At 38.2% G+C, this 19418-nt stretch overlaps 2 protein-coding genes across 2 annotated transcripts; one reads left to right on the top strand and one right to left on the bottom strand.

Annotated features, from left to right (window-relative positions):
• Positions 1-534: 534 nt before the first annotated feature.
• Positions 535-5231, bottom strand: plaat1 (phospholipase A and acyltransferase 1). The gene is made up of 5 exons (XM_015007296.2): positions 4916-5231; positions 4159-4208; positions 2436-2574; positions 1701-1969; positions 535-756 (listed from the first exon to the last, which is right to left on the bottom strand). The coding sequence occupies exons 2-5, from the start codon at positions 4183-4185 to the stop codon at positions 655-657; spliced, it is 537 nt and encodes a 178-aa protein (XP_014862782.1). The 5' UTR covers positions 4186-4208; positions 4916-5231; the 3' UTR covers positions 535-654.
• A 2031-nt stretch (positions 5232-7262) lies between these two features.
• Positions 7263-19267, top strand: mfn1b (mitofusin 1b). Its single transcript, XM_015007294.2, has 18 exons — positions 7263-7415; positions 7829-7986; positions 8062-8197; positions 9348-9510; positions 10171-10295; positions 10424-10532; positions 11402-11509; positions 11719-11872; positions 12170-12237; positions 14113-14234; positions 14508-14634; positions 14735-14839; positions 15675-15777; positions 16171-16397; positions 16484-16654; positions 17220-17416; positions 17595-17729; positions 18420-19267. Exons 2-18 carry the CDS (start codon positions 7839-7841, stop codon positions 18499-18501), a joined length of 2280 nt encoding a protein of 759 aa, XP_014862780.2. The 5' UTR covers positions 7263-7415; positions 7829-7838; the 3' UTR covers positions 18502-19267.
• Positions 19268-19418: the final 151 nt, after the last annotated feature.

Raw genomic sequence — 19418 nt, 5'->3', positions numbered from 1 at the left:
CACCTGCTGTCTGCTGAGTATAATGCAACCCATAGTCTGGTTGGGTTACTGTTCTTAACGTTTCTGTATTAATGCCAAAATTGTTGTCTACATTCAGTGGTGGGATGAAACGTAGTAGATGTACTTCGTTACTAGTACATTTTTCATGTATCTGTACTTTACTTGTAGATTTAATCGTGCATACTTTCGACTTTTACTCGAGTACAACATATTTTTACAGTAAATATCTGTGCTGTATATTTCACTACGTTTCTATAAAGCGTTGTGTGACGTGACTTACTAATTACGTGTTTCGGGTACAGCTGTCAGCCATCGCCTCCCCCTTTCACTCGCAGGCGGCACTCTAATACATGTGTAGTGGTTTGCTCTGAGTGGAAAAAGTCTGTCTAATCGTCTGTAGGAAATCTCTAACCTGTCCAAAGGAGCCTTTTCAATCATTTCAAATGTCCAGTGACTTTCTTCCACACGCTTCCATACCATTCTGACTGACGTGACGCTGTTTTTTCACTATTCTGTCCCCCATACACTCACAGCTACGTGAAGAATATATAAGTTGCACAAACATTAGCATCAGTTCATTTTTTGTTTTCACATTCTTTTATTACAGTTGCATGAACGTTGGGGAACAACAGCCTCCAGTGCAGATCTCAGTGTTCAGAAAGGCCTGTTTCTGGACCGTGTGTTGATCAGTCCCAGGACAGAGAAGGCACTGGCTGCTGCCGTCACCAGACTGATGGCCCCCATGGCCCGTGAAGCCTGCAGAGACAAGGAAGAGCACAGGACTCAGCATGACCAGACTCACATTTTATTTTGAATTAGTAGTAAGCCTACAGCATATTCTGTCCCCATACACATAGAGCTTCGTGAAGTGACAGATAGCTAAACAGTGTCCTGAGTATAGTAAAAATTTAACAACTCAGACTTGAAAGTAAAGTTGACATCAGTTTGTCTTCATCTTCATTAACAATGTTTCCTGGACAAATTTGTGAAACTGTAAATAAAAACATAAAAATGAACCCATAATATTATAAAATATTTGCCTTAGATGATTATTACCTAAACTATTTGTGCTTAAATGACACTAAAACAATCATTTATAAAACTTCTTCAAACTAAAATAAAGAGAAACAATATACATCAATTCTGTGGCATTAATACAAAATGTAAACTGACAAACAAATGGATAATGTCCAGCTCTTCCCTGCATGCTTCTAATAAACAAAATGGCTGACCTCTCCTTGATTACAAAAACCCAATTGCTTCCTTCCAAAAGAAAGATGCCTTGATAAGCTTTTTTTCTGGGATTTTTGAAGATGCCTAACAGTTCCTTCTCCCTCTCTTCTCAGTCTACCTCCTTCAGTTTTCTAAGCCCATATGCTGCTCAATAGAGCGTCATGTGCAGGTTTCATACACTGCAATGAAAATGAGTGCAAAATTCAGAAAAGAAGTCTAAACGACCCTCAGATCCCCCAAAGATTTGATCAAGATCAATTTAGAAAGTTTCTTGGGAATTTTTTTCACAGTATTTCAATTTGAGGAAATACAACCATTGTCAATGTTTAGAGAGGCATGAACTTATTTCTTAGAAACAAAAAATTGCCGCAAGATGAAACCACTCAACAGGCATTGTCTAAGGAGTTAAATGTGTCGATGATGCTCTGATGGCACATTAGAAAAAAGCAAAGCAAACAGTCATGGACCTGCTCAGAAACCCCTTCCCCGTAGCGTAGAAGAGTCACAAAGTGCTCGCAGTTGCTCCCCAGCAGGTCATAGGACACCTCCTGGTCGATGAGGACTTCAGCTCGCTGGATGATCTCACGGACAGGCAAAGGCGTGTGGTTGTCGTCATACTTGTTGTTGATGCGGTACGAATCATTTCCCACCACCTCTTTCAGCAGCTGCATGCGCACCACGGCCTTCCTGCTGAACACAGACTTGACGCTGGACATGGCGGCTGCCTGACTCTCATCTGTGTGAGACACCATTTTTCATCATTAAAGGTAAAAAAAATGGAGAAATCTTAGTTAAAGTTACCAACACGTCAGTGAGTTTTTGAACCTCATATCTCAAGATGAAAAAAAAAAGCAGTTATTGTAGCTTGAAAAAGCAACTATGAAAAAGCATTGTAGCTTTGACTGTATATTTGCTTTCGTGCAGGAAGCTGTACCTATGCCCTCGGTCTCTATTCTTTTGCATCCTCTAACAGGTTTCTTCCATTATTGACCTTTATTTAGCTCCATCCATTTTCACAGCTTTGCCCCGTGGCTGAAAATCAACTTTTAGCTAAGCCATGACAGATCCCGCTTTACATCTGTTGAGTGTACTTAATGCAGAGGAACTTTACTGTAAGCAGGTGCTTCATATTTGAGGGACGGAGGGCAGAGTTTTACTCAGGTTAGCTATGGGAACACTGGGATTTGTCTCTGTCTACTGACCAACAGGAGTTAAGTTGATGATGTAACCATCTCCCAGGTAGAGAGCCCAGTGCTGGTATGCTGGTCTGAATATTTCAATGAGGTCACCAGGTTGAGGGTCAGCAGAGGGCTCAGAAAGCTCAGGGTCATTAGAGGCCATCTAATACACAGAGCAAAAAAGACAATTATTTTCACAAATTACCCTCTTGTTTCACAAAAAGACTGTTTTGGTAAATAAAACAACTAGAACAGGGATTGGCAACCTATCAAAAGAGCCATTTTGCCCCATCCTTCACAAAATAAATATAGTCTAGAGCTGCAAAACGTAACACAGCTTATAAATGTTTAAAAGTTTTAATTTTTAACTTTTTTTTAACCTGTTATAACAGTGGAATGCAACCAACAAAAGTGCAGTGTGTATGTATAGGCCTATCCTGAAATTAATTAATCACTGAACTATGCAGGCCTATTTGAGTTCTTCACATATTTGTTTAAAATTAAAATAAAAACTAGCACACTTTAAAATAAATAAAAGACAAAGACACAGCTTAGCTGCTTTAAAACATTAACATAAAGTTAAGAACGTTTGTGACAAGTCCAGTTCAGTGTGCTCTCATCCTCTCATCCTCGATCGGGTTACTTTCATGGCCAGCAATTAACCGAAGCGCCTGAATATATATATATATATATATATTAAACTACATCAGCTTCAGGTCTAAATATGGTTTGAATATCTCAATGAGGTCACCAGTTTGAGGGTCAGCAGAAGGGTCAGAAAGCTCAGGGTTAGGACTCCAAACACATACTTTTTCATGTTTACATACGTCTCAGGAATGACACTCCATTTTTCAAAAACAAGTTTGTTAGATTTGCGGAGGTTGTCAATTTCACTCCATTTGTGCTCTTTAGAGAGAGTGGGCCCTCTAATGGGCGACTTCTTCCAGATCAGCTCTCAGGTTTTTGAACTTGGACACTCATAACTCTTTATCCGCTATGTCGGCCAGTTCGATTTCGAGATCGGGCTGACTCACTCCTGAGAGTGAAGAAAATTTCAACTGGGATGTATCGATGTCCAGCAGTGTGACAGGAAGACCTTATTTTATTTTGAAAGTTTCTTTTTTGACAGCTCCCTGCCTCTATGAAAGGGGTAGCTAAAAGTTTTCAGTAGCTTCTGAGCCAAAAAAATCTTTACACAAGTAAAGATGATTTTTTTTAACATATGTAAAGAAATCATAATTTCTTGCTTATGTGAAATGATATAATGACATATGATATTTAAGATTAGAATATGACATCAAACCAATTAAAAACCATTCTTAATGTAGGAATTGGGGTCTTTTTGGGTCTTAAAAGTATTTTGAAAACGTGCTTTATCTGACATACGAGCCTCATCGGAACCAGGATTCTAATTTTATTGAATATGACTGTAAAGGTTAATATGAGATGATTATTCATACAGTACAGCAATAACAATAATACAATAACTAGGACCTTTTATTGTAATTAGAGCCACATGTTGCAACTGGCCCTAAAATCATCTTTTTTTCCGTGACGCCATCTTGGTTATCATAATATGAAGCGTGTCCTACGTCACCATGCAAATACATTATTGGAACCAATTACAATTACAAAGAATCAAGAACCGGTTCTTCTTTTCCCATCCTGAGTCACACGCCCATGTACCTACATTCACAGCTGGAAAAAAAAAAGCATATTAATGCAAACAGATGTTCAGTTTACTTACAGCAGAGTTTGGTGGTTGTTTATCCATCCCACATCATCCTTCCACAAATTCTGCAGACAAAAGGAGACAAGATTTCCAGCCAATCAGATGTTTGGAATTCTTCAAATGAATTTCTAAATTTGAAAAATTCTTTAGGTTTTGGTTAAATTTGACATGAATGAGGAAATGACAAAAATTTCCTTGTTAAAGAGAATGCTACATAAAAAGTACACCACAGAGGTCACATAGAGAACACAGCAGCACAGTCACTCACACACAAACACACACAATACACATATGAGCTCCTGTGTCGCCTGTTCTGCTACAATAGCACCAACACAATGTGGAAACTGAGGGAAAAATAGTTGAATTCAGGTTGTTTTTCACTAAAGGAACAAGTGCCTCGTGAAGTTAAATTGTTTTCAGTTGTGTATTTTTTTTTTCTTCAGTTTTACCAAGTTAAAGTGTGAGAGAATGAGTATCAAAGTTTTGGTGATCAAAAAATTTAAATTGGATCGAAGTTGCCATTGAATGAGGGGAAATGTATATCACCCTGGGGGAGCAGAGAGTATGTCTATTGCATTATTTATTTATGATGGTGAAGCTGCAAAAAGGCCATGAATTAATTATCAAAGCATAACTCTATCAGGCTCAGAAAGTAATCTACTGATGTAAAAATAAAAAAAGAGAAACATATAAAACTATGTGTACTTACATGATAATAAGCTTGCTTCTATGTTAGCAGTGTATTGTAAAGGCTTAGAAATGTCATACTTACTCAAACACCAGCAGTATTTTCTTCCTCACCATTTTACTTCTCCATCTTAAATCCACGCAAAACTACAGAAAAATACAGCAAAAAAAAAAAAAAAAAAAAAAAAGAGTGATTCAAAATATTTAGGATGAAAAGCGCTCGGTGAGTTGTTTGAATCCCAAACTAGATGTCGGAGGTTTCTCCTGGAGCTTGTTCTGTGTTCACGGTTCTGACTGATTGTAGTTTCTGCCACTGTTGCTAAGTTCTGTCTCTCTGACACAAACACGCACACAGACACACACACAGAGTCATTGACAGTCACAACACAAAGAGGCTCACACATGCATGCGAGGCACTGAGTGCACTGCTATTTTAGTCTAAATGAATAAAGACCATGTTAAGCTAAAAGTAAAAGAAGAAATAAAAGCACATTTCAACCAAATAAATTGAGGCTTTTATTAAAAAACAACAACATAATTTTTAATTAGTTTTATCAGAACTTTATAATCTATTAATGTCAACTTAATTAGAAAATTGTGATATAATTCAGACAAAATGTAGTGAGGAATTAGGAGTGGAAATTACCACTGAGAAGTGGAATTTAACCTGCACCAACGCTCACATTCAATCAATTAGTACAACATTTAGATTATAACAGTATGAATGGACTGTGACAGTATACATCACGCCTGTAAAACTGAATAAATTTAACCCTGATATTCTAGATTTGTTTACAAAATGCATGGTGGAGAAAGGGACACTATTACATTGCCAATGCAACAAAACCAGCTTTTTAAGAGGAGGCTAGGAAAATAACAGCAAGAATTATTTCAAAAGATTTTTTTTAATGGATCCTGCTCTATTTATCTTGGGACCCAGTGGTCATAACTATAGCCAGTATTTTGATAGATATGCGTCTCTTGCATGTCAAAAAATCTATTGCACTATTTTAGAAAAGAACTGATAGTCTGAGTGTCACATTTTGGATTAGACAAATGTTAACAACTTTTCTCTTGGAAAGAATAACATACAAAAAGGGCAGCAAGAAAAATTTGAGGTTTGGTCTTCATTTTATTCATTTGTTAAAGATGCAAAACTTGTAGATGAAGATAATTAATATAAGATGTGTATGACCGTAGTAAATAAGATTAAAGAAAATTGTTGATGTGGGGAAATGTAATTGGTTTCTATTGTACCTGTTTGACAGCCTGTGTGTGTTTCCTACCTTCTTCTTTTGTCTCTTCTTATGGTTGATTTGTTTATCTGTTTGGTCATTTGTTTGTTCCTGACCTAAATGTTTAGATCATATGTTTATTCACATACAAATATGCTACAAATGTGTTATTGGAACCCATGCAAACTTGGGCTATATGTATGTGTGAATTATATCTCTGGTTATTAAGAATATAACAAATGTATGAATGGTTTCTATACAAATTCATATAAATTCAATGTTTTTTTAAAAAAGAAAAGAGTAGCACATTCTTAGAGACTTCTTATTTTTATATGTATATTTCAACTAGTGTTTTTCTGCAGCTGTGACCTTCGTAAACTTTTGATTACAGTAAACCGGGCGCTGAAGGTTGCATAAATTCTGCTCGCTGATTGGTCGATGAAGGCATCGAGTCATCACCAGTTCCCGCCCCTTTTTTGATTTTCATCAAGCTGGCTCAGTTTGGTCAAAAAACAGAAGATTTCAAAATAAAACAAGTTTGGCTTTGAAAAAAAAAATCATTCTGAAGCTTGTAAAATACATTAACTTGTATTGAAAATATATGAAGTCAAACTTAAAAGAGTAAAAACTCTTTAAAAATAATTTGACAAATAACCACAAAGATTTACAATCAGGAAAATGTACTGTAATTAACTTAAAACATGTCAAATTCTTCTGAGATTCAAAAAGATGATGAAATGTAAAAGTTATAATTATAGAGTTTTTTCATTGGTTCTAATAAACCTTTAGGACCTCATAGATATAGTATGATAACATAATTGCAATATAATTATAGCAGTTTTATCCTTTCAGTTATTATGAGCTCAAGTTATGCTTCATGCACAAAATACCAGCAAGCAACAGAAGTTTTGGTAAGCCAGAGATTGGCCAGTATCAGCCTGTTCTGGATTTTATGGACAGAGATCGTTTCAGACATTGAGATACAAATACTCATCTGCTAAACAACTACATGTTTCTTTCAAATACGGCCTCCATTATAGGATAAATAAACTGTTTTTTCAGCAGTACATTATTTGTACACTAGAATAAACTAGCAGAGAATAAACTGGACCTAAAACACATTTTAAGTGTAAATTTCATTTTCCGCAATGTGACGGCTTTTATTTTTTAAAACATGTCAAAGTTGTATTTCCGGTGGTTAGCTTGCCTTTGCAGCGGTGCTGGATACAAACAGAAGGTTAGGCAGGTTGGCAGCGACGAATCTTGTGCGAAGTGCGAGAATATTTAGTGTCAGCGTAGAACATCTGTGTTTGTATTATGTGAAGTGGACGCCGATTTATTAGGACTGTGGTGAGAATATATTTACACTTCTGACTAATGTTAGCACAGACCACATTGCCGCTGCCGCTACTTTCACTAGCCTAGCTTAACTCGTGCTAGCTTCATAGCGGCTCGTTAGATATTACACTTCGAGTTTTGTAGCTTGCCTGCAGGCAGCCTAGAAAACAGGAACATCTCTGTTTAGTTAGTAATTATTTAATATTTTTAAAATATCAGCAATTTAAGCGTCAGTTATGTTATGTATTTAATGAGTATTAAATTGTGTTAAAGATAGCTTTTCTGCAGAGTAGCCACAATATTGTGGAGCTACTTTAGCCCTGTTAGGCTTTAATCTAAATAGTACGATGGTGAGTTTTGTGCACGATGTCTATAAAGTGTAAATAAATTAAATGCGGTTTGTGTAACACCTCCTGTGTCTCTAGATTGAGCACCATGGCTGCTACTAAAACGTTCAGGCGGACAGATTCAGCTCGGGGGGACTTTTCTCCTCTAAAGCACTTTGTTGTAGCCAAGAAGAAGATCAGCGATTTGTTTGAACAGCTTCTCAGCTACGTGAAAGAGACATCAGAGTTTGTCGAAGGTGAGTTTGTCAACTTCTGACTAAACGTTAAAGAGCTGTCATCTTTTAGTTTTTTAAACTGTTCTGTGCTGACAGTCATCAGTGGGAATGAGGCTCTGGGGACCATCGCGACTAAAGATCAGAAGGTGGAGATTCAAACCTATGCCGACAAGCTCGCAGTCATTAAGGAGGTGCTGGCTCGCAGGCACATGAAGGTGGCGTTTTTTGGCAGGTAAATGCGTCACTCCTCACCTGAGGCTTGATATCCTGCCGTAGAGATTTTTCCTTTCTGTTCTAATTTGGGATGGAAATTACAATAGCCTGGGTAGGTGTGTTTCACTTTCACTTTGCGGTAAGTTCATGTTTACAAGTATATGGCAGATTTTTTTTTAAATAACAGAATTAAAAATAAACAAAAGAAAAATCAAACAAAAACATCTCAAGGCCTGAAGGTCTTTGGCTGTGATATGTGGCTTATTTGCTCTTTTTTTGTTATATTTTTTTCAACTTCATCTTTTAGTAAATAAAATGTACCAACCACAATTATTAGCTTTTTTCCATCTAAGGGGAGGGTGGGACCCTCCATAGCTCACTGAGGGAGAACTGCTGAGAGTGACATATGTTACACTCTGTAATGTTTACTTGCTAACTAGTTGTTTTGGTGACATGCCTGGAATAAGCATTTCCTGTCCTACCACCATGAATAAATATGTGTTATTAGTTGAACTCTTTTGAGAAATCAATTGCAACTGTGTGCCTTGGTCAGCACAGGACTGAACGTTTTATCAACAAAAATAAGGGTTAAATATGTGGAAACACCTCGTTTACACTGTTGTGTATGGTCTAGGATCTGTCATCCTGTGGCCCTGTTTCTCCTACAAAGCTACTAGGAATGTTGTTAGAATGAGTCATTATATGAGGACATGGTAACTATAAATCTGGTAGCCTCAGCACTAGATTTATGGGTCACAGTTGTTTCAGGGTTGTCTCAGTGACAGACCTGAATCCCATAGAAAACATGCTGGTTTTGTTAAATGAGATTGCTGAGGAAGGGACTCTGAGCGATGGAGAGCGATGAGCCAAAGACTCATCTCTCTGTGTTGTTCAGCTTTGTGAAATGACCTTAAAATGTTATTGACTGTCATTTTAAAGATATTTGTAGTAAGTGTATTTGTGCCACCACCATAACTTTAAAGACAATGTACTGCAAAGGTCATCCAAAGGTCACAAATGTAAGATATGCACACTTTTTTTTTTTTTTTTTTTTTTTTTTTTAAATTGAAACAGTAGGAACTTGGTTTTGAACTAAAATCACTGACAACATCTTGGTTTGATTTGAGTAACAGGAAGTGACCTGTTTGACCTGTGATGCTTTCCTTTAGGACCAGTAATGGTAAAAGCACGGTGATTAATGCCATGCTGAGGGACCGCGTCCTGCCCAGCGGGATCGGTCACACCACTAACTGCTTCCTGAGCGTTGAAGGCACTGATGAAGAGAAGGCCTACCTTAAAACTGAGGGCTCAGAAGAGGAGAAGAGCATTAAAGTAAACTTCTTAGTTTTTGTCTTAGCTTCTGTCAGTTTTTTGTTATTGCAAATATGTCTAATCCTTGTCGCATTTTACATCAGAACTATATTGTCTAAAGTAAAGTTTTAACAGAATTTCACAACATAGCTTATTTTAATGTAATGGATTTCCTTCTAACTAGACTAACTCTGCTGCATTTATTTGGTTTTCAGACTGGAACAAAACTAGTTTATATTAGGAAATATGAGGGGTCATATTCTGTCTTTTTATTGTGTTCATATCACTTCTCAGTATCTAGTCAAACAAAATAAAAGGGGCAGGAAAAATGCAGATGAACTGAAATGTTCTTGCTGTTGTGAAAGCGTCAGTAAAGTAGGTCAGACAGTTATCAAGAATTTGTTCCTTGATAAGAGTTGAGACTTTTGTACCGATTCCTAAAGACAGGTTAAGGATTTAATTTGTTAAGCGAAAAAGAAAATGTTTCTCCTCGTCATAATTTGATCCACTGGTGGTCACGGGTATTTTAGGAATGATTTTGATTACTTGCAGTTGCGTATTTCTGTTTAGGAGTTAATATATTGCCAGAGATTGCTTCCCTCCACGTTAATGAAACGCATATGTCTATATGCGTTTATTATTCTTCCAACATTCATCCCATCTTTTCCGACCCGTCTGCAGACTGTGAACCAGCTGGCTCACGCTCTGCACATGGATGAAAGCCTGGACGCCGGCTGTCTGGTCCGGGTGTTCTGGCCAAAAACCAAATGTGCTCTGCTCCGAGACGACCTGGTCCTCGTGGACAGGTAGACATACAATCACACCTAGAAAACCTGCACGACTGCTGCATAGCAGTTTATAAAGCTTGTTTTAATGTATAAATGCATTGTTTTTCCCCATTTCAACATTTGTTTGGACATTTTTCTCCCTCTAGTCCAGGGACAGATGTCACAACGCAGCTGGACAGCTGGATTGACAAGTTTTGCCTGGACGCTGATGTCTTTGTGCTGGTGGCAAACTCTGAATCGACGCTTATGAACACGGTATTATTTTACACCGCCGTCCTGTGAGATTGATTTATTTTGCTAGAGGCGTTAAGCAGGTTAGATAAGTTTTAAAGTCTTTTATTCATTATGAAACTTGGCATAACCTGTCATTCCTGTAATTAGCTAGTGCTGTCTGTTAAATCTGTCGTGTCATCATGAGATTTGCAGGACTGGTGTCCTTAGCGAGGAAGCAGAGTTGTGCTAACGGTGTAACTGCTTCATGTGTTGTTGAGGGTAGCGGGGTGGCTTTTTTCTTTTTACCTCTTGGTTTATAATGTTTGACGAAAATATGTTCTATGATATGGAACAAGTACATAATTAAAATACAGACTTATCTCGGGTATGTTTTTTTATTTTAAAAATTCCATAAAGTTAGGAAACATTATCATTAAAAGCTTGTTTTTTTAAGCATATGAAATGCTTTTAGTAGTCACTTAGGGTTTAATTGAGCAGCAACGGTTTAATTTCCAAGTCACTTATGTGTACTAAAGAGGCCTGTGTACATACTTTCTATCCTGAGCTGGTTAGATTGCAATCGGCTGTGAGTACGCAGCCTCAGAAAGGCTCCACTTGTCTCTGTCCGCTCAGGCATTCATGCAATGTGAAGCTAAACACGGTCACTGCTGCTCTTAAAGAGAAAGCAGACTCACATTCCTGTGCTGGCTGTCCACTGGACCTGAACCAAATTCTGACACGACAGAAGATTAATAAATGTATTTTGAGGTTGTATAACAGCGTTCGTTTAGAACATTTCTGTTAGCTGAAAACGATGTACCAAGTACACCCTGACGTTTTCCGCTGCCATGGACTTGTCTGAGTTTGTTTTCTGAAGCATATTATTGACCTTGTGTCTGTATTCCATTTAGGAAAAACATTTTTTCCACAAAGTGAACGAGCGTCTCTCAAAGCCAAACATCTTCATCCTTAACAATCGCTGGGATGCCTCGGCAAATGAACCAGAGTACATGGAGGATGTGAGTTAAAACTCCTGCTGTAGCTTTCATGCCACAAACAAAAAGATCTTCTGATTTTCTGCCCCTCTAAAATCCATTCCTAGAAACTGCTTTTGTATGATGACCTTACTTATTTATTGGTGGGGGGGGGGGGGGTTTGCGACTCTATCGTGAAATCTCATTGAAAACGAACCTGTTAATATTGATACATTTATTATTTATTTTTGCAGGTGAGGAAGCAGCACACAGACCGCTGTGTGAACTTTCTTGTGGAGGAACTAAGAGTTCTCGACCGTGATCAGGCACCCAACCATATTTTCTTTGTGTCTGCAAAAGAGGTGCTCAACTCCCGGATGCAGCGAGCGCAGGGCATGCCGGAAACAGGTGAGCGTAAAATACAGTTTATCCTTTACTCTGTTCAACCAGGGCAGAGAAAGATTGTGTAGTAGTCTCAAGGATGGCTTTTGTTTATTTATTCAGCATTTTTTGTGTCCATTCTTATTTGTTGTTTAAGTATTCTATTTTTACTTAGTGAAAAAATGGAGAGAGCAAACAAACATTTTTAATGCTAAATTAAATTTTATATATATCATTTTTTTTAAGGTTTAAATAATATATATAATTTATTTGAAGTCTCTAAATAGAGTTTATGTAACGTTATGTTATACTTTTATCCCACAGGTGGCGCTCTGGCTGAGGGCTTCAAGGAGAGACTAAAGGAGTTCCAGAGTTTTGAGAGGAGGTTTGAGGTACACAGACTAGCGTTATATTGAGGCTTAATATATGGTAATATAATTACCAGTAAGGCATGATGATTATATTACAAACTGACTTCTGACAGTCATTTCAGTTTCCGGTCTCTTCACTGAATCCCCTTTCTGCAGAAAAGCAGAGAAGGGATACAAGTTGATTAACAGATAATGACTTGAAGGTTTTTTTATGCAGCTAGAAAGGTTAGTTTACTCTGTTCAATTGATGTAAGTCAATGACCAAAGACATGATGCAAATATTAGGCCGTGACTTTTTCAGAAAACAAAGTGCGATAGTTCTGCTGCTGTAATAAATGTCTTTTTATTGTTTTTTTTCCCAGTCATGAGTGTCTTCACCTGTCACCTTTTCCTCACCAACCTTTCCCTCCTATCAAAATGAGAACCACATAAGAGCAGGATCAACACCTGCAACTGGCTTTCCTTCCATTATTGGACTAACAGTCGCATCAAATCTCTCTGGTGTAATTGTGCTGCTGCAAAAAATAGAAATACACAGCTTAGAGTTTTCATCATGTAGTGTGATAGTGGTTTTCAGTAACCAGAGAGCCAGCTCAGAGCCGCCACATTCATTTTTGGAGGATTGCAGTGCAGAGAAACAATTTAATAACACAGATCCAAGGTTTCTCCCCAGAAAACCTGCTAAGCCCGGAGGTCGGGCAGTCATTTATCCAGCAGCTCGTCGTGTTTTTTAGTCAAAAAAATATTTAAAGTTGACATAAAATTTCAAAATATCACTTGATAATTATGTGTTATTGAAAGATTGGAAGATTAATTCATGGACACCCAATCATAAAATCTTAAAACAAACACTGGGTTAGTCTGATGGGGGGAAAATTCCTGGTCAGTTTTTTTTATGTTTCCCCACTCAGAGCAGGCACCTGTAGGGCCCTTTAGATACGTGCCTGTTCTTCAACCTGCGTCTTCATTGCTGAAGTCTAGATTCACTTAGGTGAGGTTAACAGTTGTTTGGTTTCATTTGACATCTGTTTGCATTTTTCAGTTTAATATTTTCAGTTTTATTTTCATCTTAACATATACCATTTTAGCAAAACATGTAGTTGTATCTTTGAGAAAATCAGCAAAACTACTTAGAAGTTTGAACCTTGAAACATTGGTAATTGTTGACTGAAGCTGTGTTTATGAACTAACCTAAGCTAGAGCTTTTCTGTTTAGCTAAAACATATTTAAATCAAGGAAGTCAGTTGCCCGTTGCCTTCCAGTAATCAGTTATAAACAGCAAGTTGGCTGGAGATTTTAGTCTAATATTTAATGTGTAAGTGCATCAGATCATGAAAACTGGGCTTACTTCCAGATTGTATTTATTCATAACAAAGATCATGCTTAAGTTTGATTAACATTGAACAGATCAAATAAGAATAGACAATAACTTTTCCTGACGTTAGTCTAAACGAACATCCTGTTAGGAACAGATGAGTTTCCTCCTGTTGTTTTTAATGTCAAGATAAATCTTTTATGTCCGTAAATTTTTGTTCACTCTAGAGCCATAGGACACAACATTCCTACGTTTTCTTGTTTTGACATGTTTTTTTCAGTTTTTTCGTTCTACAATTTGTCTGGTTTGTCATAAGTTTCTATTATTTCCAAACTTTTCTGTGGCTGAGCCAACACACAAGCCGTGACCCTTTTGTATGTGGGCTGCGCGACACAAGGTACACACTCTGCTGCTGTCATTTTCACGCCTGTGTCTCCACTTCTTTGCCTTTATCTTTGGTTAAAAGCAGCAGGTGTCTATCTTGTCCTGTTTGTCCCTACACCGCATGCTTAACTCATGCAGGCGGTCCGGCAGCACCCAGCGTACCTGTCACAGTAAACTTGTGTGTTGTGGCCTCGCAGGAGTGTATCTCGCAGTCAGCAGTGAAAACAAAGTTTGAGCAGCACACTATCAGGGCCAAGCAGATCATAGAAAAAGTCAAGAACATCATGGATGCCATCAACATTGAAGCAGCAGAGAAACGGTGAGCATCCCTCCGCACGTCTTCCACTCTTGTCTTTCTGTTACAGCTATTAAGAATTTTGCAGTTCATAATAAACAATTTTTTTTATCAATGTCTTAAAGGCTATAACAGGTAAACTACATAATAGAAATCTTCCGAGTAGTTAAAGTTAAGCGTAATGTGGTTAAACAATTAAAAACAACTTCAGTTGAAATGTAAATGCAGTAAACACAGTTGACTGTTCAGTTGCTTGGGCGCTTGTATCCGCCATGACTTTTCGTTTTGGACTTTCAGAGTGGCAGCACTGGAGGACAGAGAGTATCAGAGAGACCGGCTGGAGTTTGTCAGGAATCAACTCAACTTGCTGACTGAAGAAATAAAAAAGAAGATCAAAGCCATCAGCGACGATGTGGAGTCCAAGGTAACAAGAAGTGGGATGACTTCATCCTGCCTATGCGGATAACAGCAACCAAAACACCAGTAAATATGCTGTCAGACTTATGTACTTGTGTTACACTCAGGTGTCCATCGCTATGGGAGAGGAGATCAACCGTCTTAATGTGATTGTTGACGAGTTCCGCGGTGATTTCCACCCTTCGCATCAAGTCCTCAAACTCTACAAGGCTGTAAGTAAAACTCTGTAAAAAAAAAAAAAAAAAGCTGATCGCTCTAGTTAGTTTGGCACACTTCATCAACAAGGCAATTCAAAGTACTTCACACCATGAAACATCATACAGTAACCCATTATGAAACATAAAATAAACATGACATTTTGTGAAATCCCATCACCAAAAGCAAAAAGCAAATATATATCAAATTTATTTATCAATGTTCCAGCTATTATTAATCAAAGGCAACTTTAAATCTGCAGGTTTTTAACTTTGATTTAAAGGAATTCAGAGTTTCAGCTGTTTTGCAGTTGAGCAAACTTCCACTGATCTGGAAGTTTGATTAGTGAAGCATAAAAAACTGAATGCTGCTTCTCTATGTTTGGTTCTGGTTCTGGTTCAGAGCAGATCAGAACCAGAACCTGAAAAAGTCCTGAAAAGTTTGAGTTCTGGTTCTGGAACAGCAACTTGGAGTTGTATTGTAATGTACGCAATCATAATCACAAGTATTTATGCTCGCTATGTTTGTTTTTGCTGTGAGCTCAGTGGTGAACTCGGATGGATGACTGCATTGGTTCTTGTAATCATTTCTTCAACATTAGAATAAAGTGAATTCATCTTCTGAGGGATTTTCTTGCAGAATCTCAAATATCTTTCTCCTGATTTTGCACTTGTGCTGAGTGTTAATCTTGCAGTATTAAATTAAATACCATAGAGTAGAGTGGTAAAATATGGAGAGAGTTTCCAGTCCATCTAATTTATGCAACTTTTTCAAACTTATTTTTGCATCGGATCGGTTTAGGAAAGTGTTTCTTCTCTAGCTGAGCTGAACTTCCTCCTTTGTCATTGGCAGGATCTGCTGGAGCATGTAGAAAAGGGGATGGGAAAGAACCTGGCGTTCCGCTGCTCCAATGCCATCAACGCCTCTGTCCAGTCTTCCCAGCAATACATGATGGGTAACTGACATGACAAGAAATCCCAACTGATTTATAGAAAATACATTTCACTGGATCATTTTGACTTCACCTAATCAGAAGCATTTGGTCACCTGACTGCACTATATTTGTCCTTGCTGAATGCCTTCACCACATGCCTCATTATGCTACAAATGTGTCACCGTTTCAGACCTGCATGCAGGCTGTGTCCTCTGTGACACTGATGCAGGTAAACTGGTAATGCGGTCGTTGATAAAATATTCAGGGTGCTGTTACAAAACTAAACATTGAAGTCAAGTTTTTTTTTTTTTTTTTTTTTTTTTTTTTGAAAAAATGAAGATGGGTAACTATGTGTAAGTTTGTTTGTTTTTTCTTTCAAATACTAATGTTTTTCGTGTGTGTGTAACATTTCAGATAGCATGGTGCCTTTGCTTCCCTCAACGGCTCAGAGCCAAGTCCACATGCTGGTGCCCAAAAAGACGTTCGACTTGAGCTACGACCTGAACTGTGCTGCCATTTGCAGCGACTTCCAGGAAAACATCGAGTTCCAGTTCTCGTTGGGCTTGAAGGCTTTAGTGCACCGCTACCTGGGTTCTGTTAATGCACACAGAGCTCTCAAACTGGTAGATCCAAACTACCAGGTAGCTACTGAGATGGGCGTAATGAGACCTCATGTTGTGTATTTGGGGGTAAACCAGCCTAAAGTTGAAGTTGTTTTATTCTGTAGAACTGTAGAGCTGTAGTCCCTGTAACGCCTTCGTCTGAGCCCCCATCCATCGCAGCACCGCCCAACGAGAAGGCTCTGATGACCCAGGAAGACCTGATGATAGCCATGGCAACCAACTTGGCATCCATCACTTCCCGCACCTCAATGGGCATCATCGTTGTTGGAGGAGTGGTATGTCCATTTGAACTGTGTTCATCAACCTTAGACCATCACAGAAGGGTCTACAGATCAGAACATCCTCCTATTTAATTATGGTCTAAATGTGTCCTTAAAAAGTCTGGAAAAAAATTAGGACTATAAAATGTCTCAAATGAATTTAAAACATTTAAGTACGTCTTAAATACGTTGACCTCAGGTCTTAAATTTTGTCATGGCAGGACTAATTAATGAAGATTTTTATTTTCTTGTCAAGCTGAAATTTGAATCACATCCAGACGTCTTCATTTCGCTCTTTGACTTGAGGCGGTTGAGGCTATCTTCTACTAGCTGCTAATATACCCTAGCTAACGCTTTTTTTGCCTTTGTCATGGCCACAAAGCCAGTTTCACAGTTTTTACTATACTTGACCAGTAAGTTCCCTCAACCAACCTGTTTATAGATTTTTCTGTCTTAAATTTCCTTCAAGGTGCCATTAAAAGGTCTTAAATTTGACTTGCTGAAACCTGCAGATATCCTCTTAACAGTTTGTCTTAAAGCTTCTGACTGTTTTTTGTTTGTTTTGTCTTTTGCTCTCAAGGTGTGGAAAGCAGTCGGCTGGAGGTGTATTGCCCTGTCGGCTTCCCTCTACGGCCTGCTGTACTTGTACGAGAGACTCACCTGGACCACAAAAGCGAGAGAGCGAACTCTGAAGCGGCAGTTTGTGGAGTTCGCTACTGAGAAACTGCAGCTCATCGTGAGCTTTACAAGTGCGAACTGCAGCCACCAGGTCCAACAGTAAGTCCTACCTGTCCAATAACCTGGCAACTGAAAGATCATTTTGTTACGTGTTGTTGGATAAATTCAGTGTCTATATTCATAACTTTGATTTGCAGTATTGTAAAAAACCTATTGAAATCCATTTTCCCCTCATCATGACTTCCTCCTCCTCTGAGCAGTGTGACTTTGTCTGCAGGGAAATGGCCACGACGTTCGCTCGGCTCTGTCAGCAGGTGGATCAGACGGAGAGGGACCTGGAGGCAAACATCCGTCAGCTGACCACTAATATAGATAAGCTGGAGACCGTCCAGAGCTGCTCAAAGACTCTGCGGTGAGTCCTGAACGCGCTCTCCTGAGTACACCAATAAGGGGAATAGTTTGTAGCTTCTCACATAATTCAGCAAGTTTTACTGTGTCTAGCAAAAGTATTTATACTCCTTGAACTATTTAGCAGACTTTAATGGATTTTCTGAGGATATTATGAAATATACCAGCAGAAAGTATTTCCATAATTTTGGAAAATGAACATGATTTTCAAAAAATGTAAAAAAAAAAAAAAAAATGAAATGTGCCTTGTTTTTGTATTTGGCCTCACCGTGTAGAAACTTTGTAGAACTAATTTTTTCTGCAGGTACAGCTGCCGTCTCCATCTTTGTACATCTACAGATAGAACTGATGCCTATTTTTTATTTTGCAAAGCAGCTTAAACTTAGTAAAAATAGCATCTGCTAACTAAAAGGGGACATATTGTGCTTTCTTGAACAAGTTGGGACAGGTTTGTGTTCCTCACATGTTGTTTTTGCACAGAGTGCTTCAAAAACCAGCTGACCAAACATACTGGAGCTGGGGTTGCTAGGCAACAGGGCAGTGCCCGCTGATTGAGACTTAATAATCGGGAGGTTTTTGAAACCGCTCGTTTTTCAGACACCAACAAAACATTTAGTTGTTGCCAAAAAGTGGGTGACAAACTTCTTTGGTAAATTTGGTTCATGTTTTATACATTTTTCTATTTTCTGTGCAGGCATAAAGCAACAGAGCTGGAGCAACAGCTGGAGGAGTTTACCAAGCAGTACCTGCAGCCTCAGGACTCTGCAGTCTGCTGATGGCGATGCTGGAAACTGCGTCAACCAAAACATGGAACTCTTTCTGCACGCCACTGGGGGCAAAGCTGATGTTCCTCGGAACAAATTAACCTGCAGTGTTTCTCAGATATTAAGACTTTTTTGTTTTGTGAAAGATTCTCTTTGTTGCTCAGAAAAAAAAACAACATTTGCTATTTTTGTAGGTTTCACAGGAAAAATTAAGTATTTTCCCTGTTCTTAATCCAGCCAGAAACATCAGGTGCTCACAAGAAAAGCAGTTGAATTAAAAAGGAAAAATCTACCTAAACGAACAGTGGTTGTGAAATTTCTCTCCACCAGGGGGCAGCAGGCATTGGTCAGATTGCCACGTGTTGGATTCAGTTTTTTGACACTAACCTGCTGTGACTTTAATTGCAAATATGCCTTTTTTATTATTGTTTATGGAGAAAATGAAGACTTTTCCAGACGTTTGTTCAAACGGGATCAGTTGTAAGTGAAAAAAAAAATAAACACGTTATATTAAAAGTGTAAGGAAATACTAAATATACGCACTGTAATCGTGAGTTGGAAGGAAAGCATGTACTGTAGTTTTATTTCTATTTTCTAACAATCCAAACTGTATAGTTCAAAGACTTTAATTATCATCAGATATTTTATATTATATTTTATTTATACATAGTACAATGGGCTTGCAGTTACACATCACTGCGTTTTGTAAACTTTTGTGTTTCCTCTCAAATGTGTATCAAAATTTGCTAGATTGCATTAAACCTGAAATTATCTAAAACTTGACTTTGTGTTTGCATTCACGTTTTGACAGCACTGCACCACTTTTACAAGCATTTAAGTTGGGGTGGTGGGGGGGGGGGTGTCAAAAGTGCGATTCGTGACGCTTTGACTTATTTTGTGCGATTCCCAACCAGAATTAAAACTGATAC

The sequence above is a fragment of the Poecilia mexicana genome, unplaced genomic scaffold, assembly GCF_051168715.1.
Source record: "Poecilia mexicana isolate PSO_F unplaced genomic scaffold, ASM5116871v1 scaffold_4, whole genome shotgun sequence".
Classification (NCBI taxonomy): domain Eukaryota; kingdom Metazoa; phylum Chordata; class Actinopteri; order Cyprinodontiformes; family Poeciliidae; genus Poecilia; species Poecilia mexicana.
The sequence above is the reverse complement of the archived record's forward strand: the minus strand, read 5'-3'. Positions and strand labels throughout refer to the sequence as shown.

Bases quoted from the DNA above. Each gene is read 5' to 3' on its own strand.
- plaat1 (XM_015007296.2), bottom strand. From the start codon at position 4,185: ATGGATAAACAACCACCAAACTCTGCT. The intron at 1,970-2,435 runs GTCAGTAGACAG...TGTCTCACACAG, and splicing joins CATCAACTTAACTCCTGTTG to ATGAGAGTCAGGCAGCCGCC. The intron at 757-1,700 runs GTCCATGACTGT...TTGTCTCTGCAG, and splicing joins GGGAAGGGGTTTCTGAGCAG to GCTTCACGGGCCATGGGGGC.
- mfn1b (XM_015007294.2), top strand. From the start codon at position 7,839: ATGGCTGCTACTAAAACGTTCAGGCGGACAGATTCAGCTCGGGGGGAC. The intron at 7,987-8,061 runs GTGAGTTTGTCA...CTGTGCTGACAG, and splicing joins GACATCAGAGTTTGTCGAAG to TCATCAGTGGGAATGAGGCT. The intron at 11,873-12,169 runs GTGAGCGTAAAA...TTTATCCCACAG, and splicing joins GCAGGGCATGCCGGAAACAG to GTGGCGCTCTGGCTGAGGGC.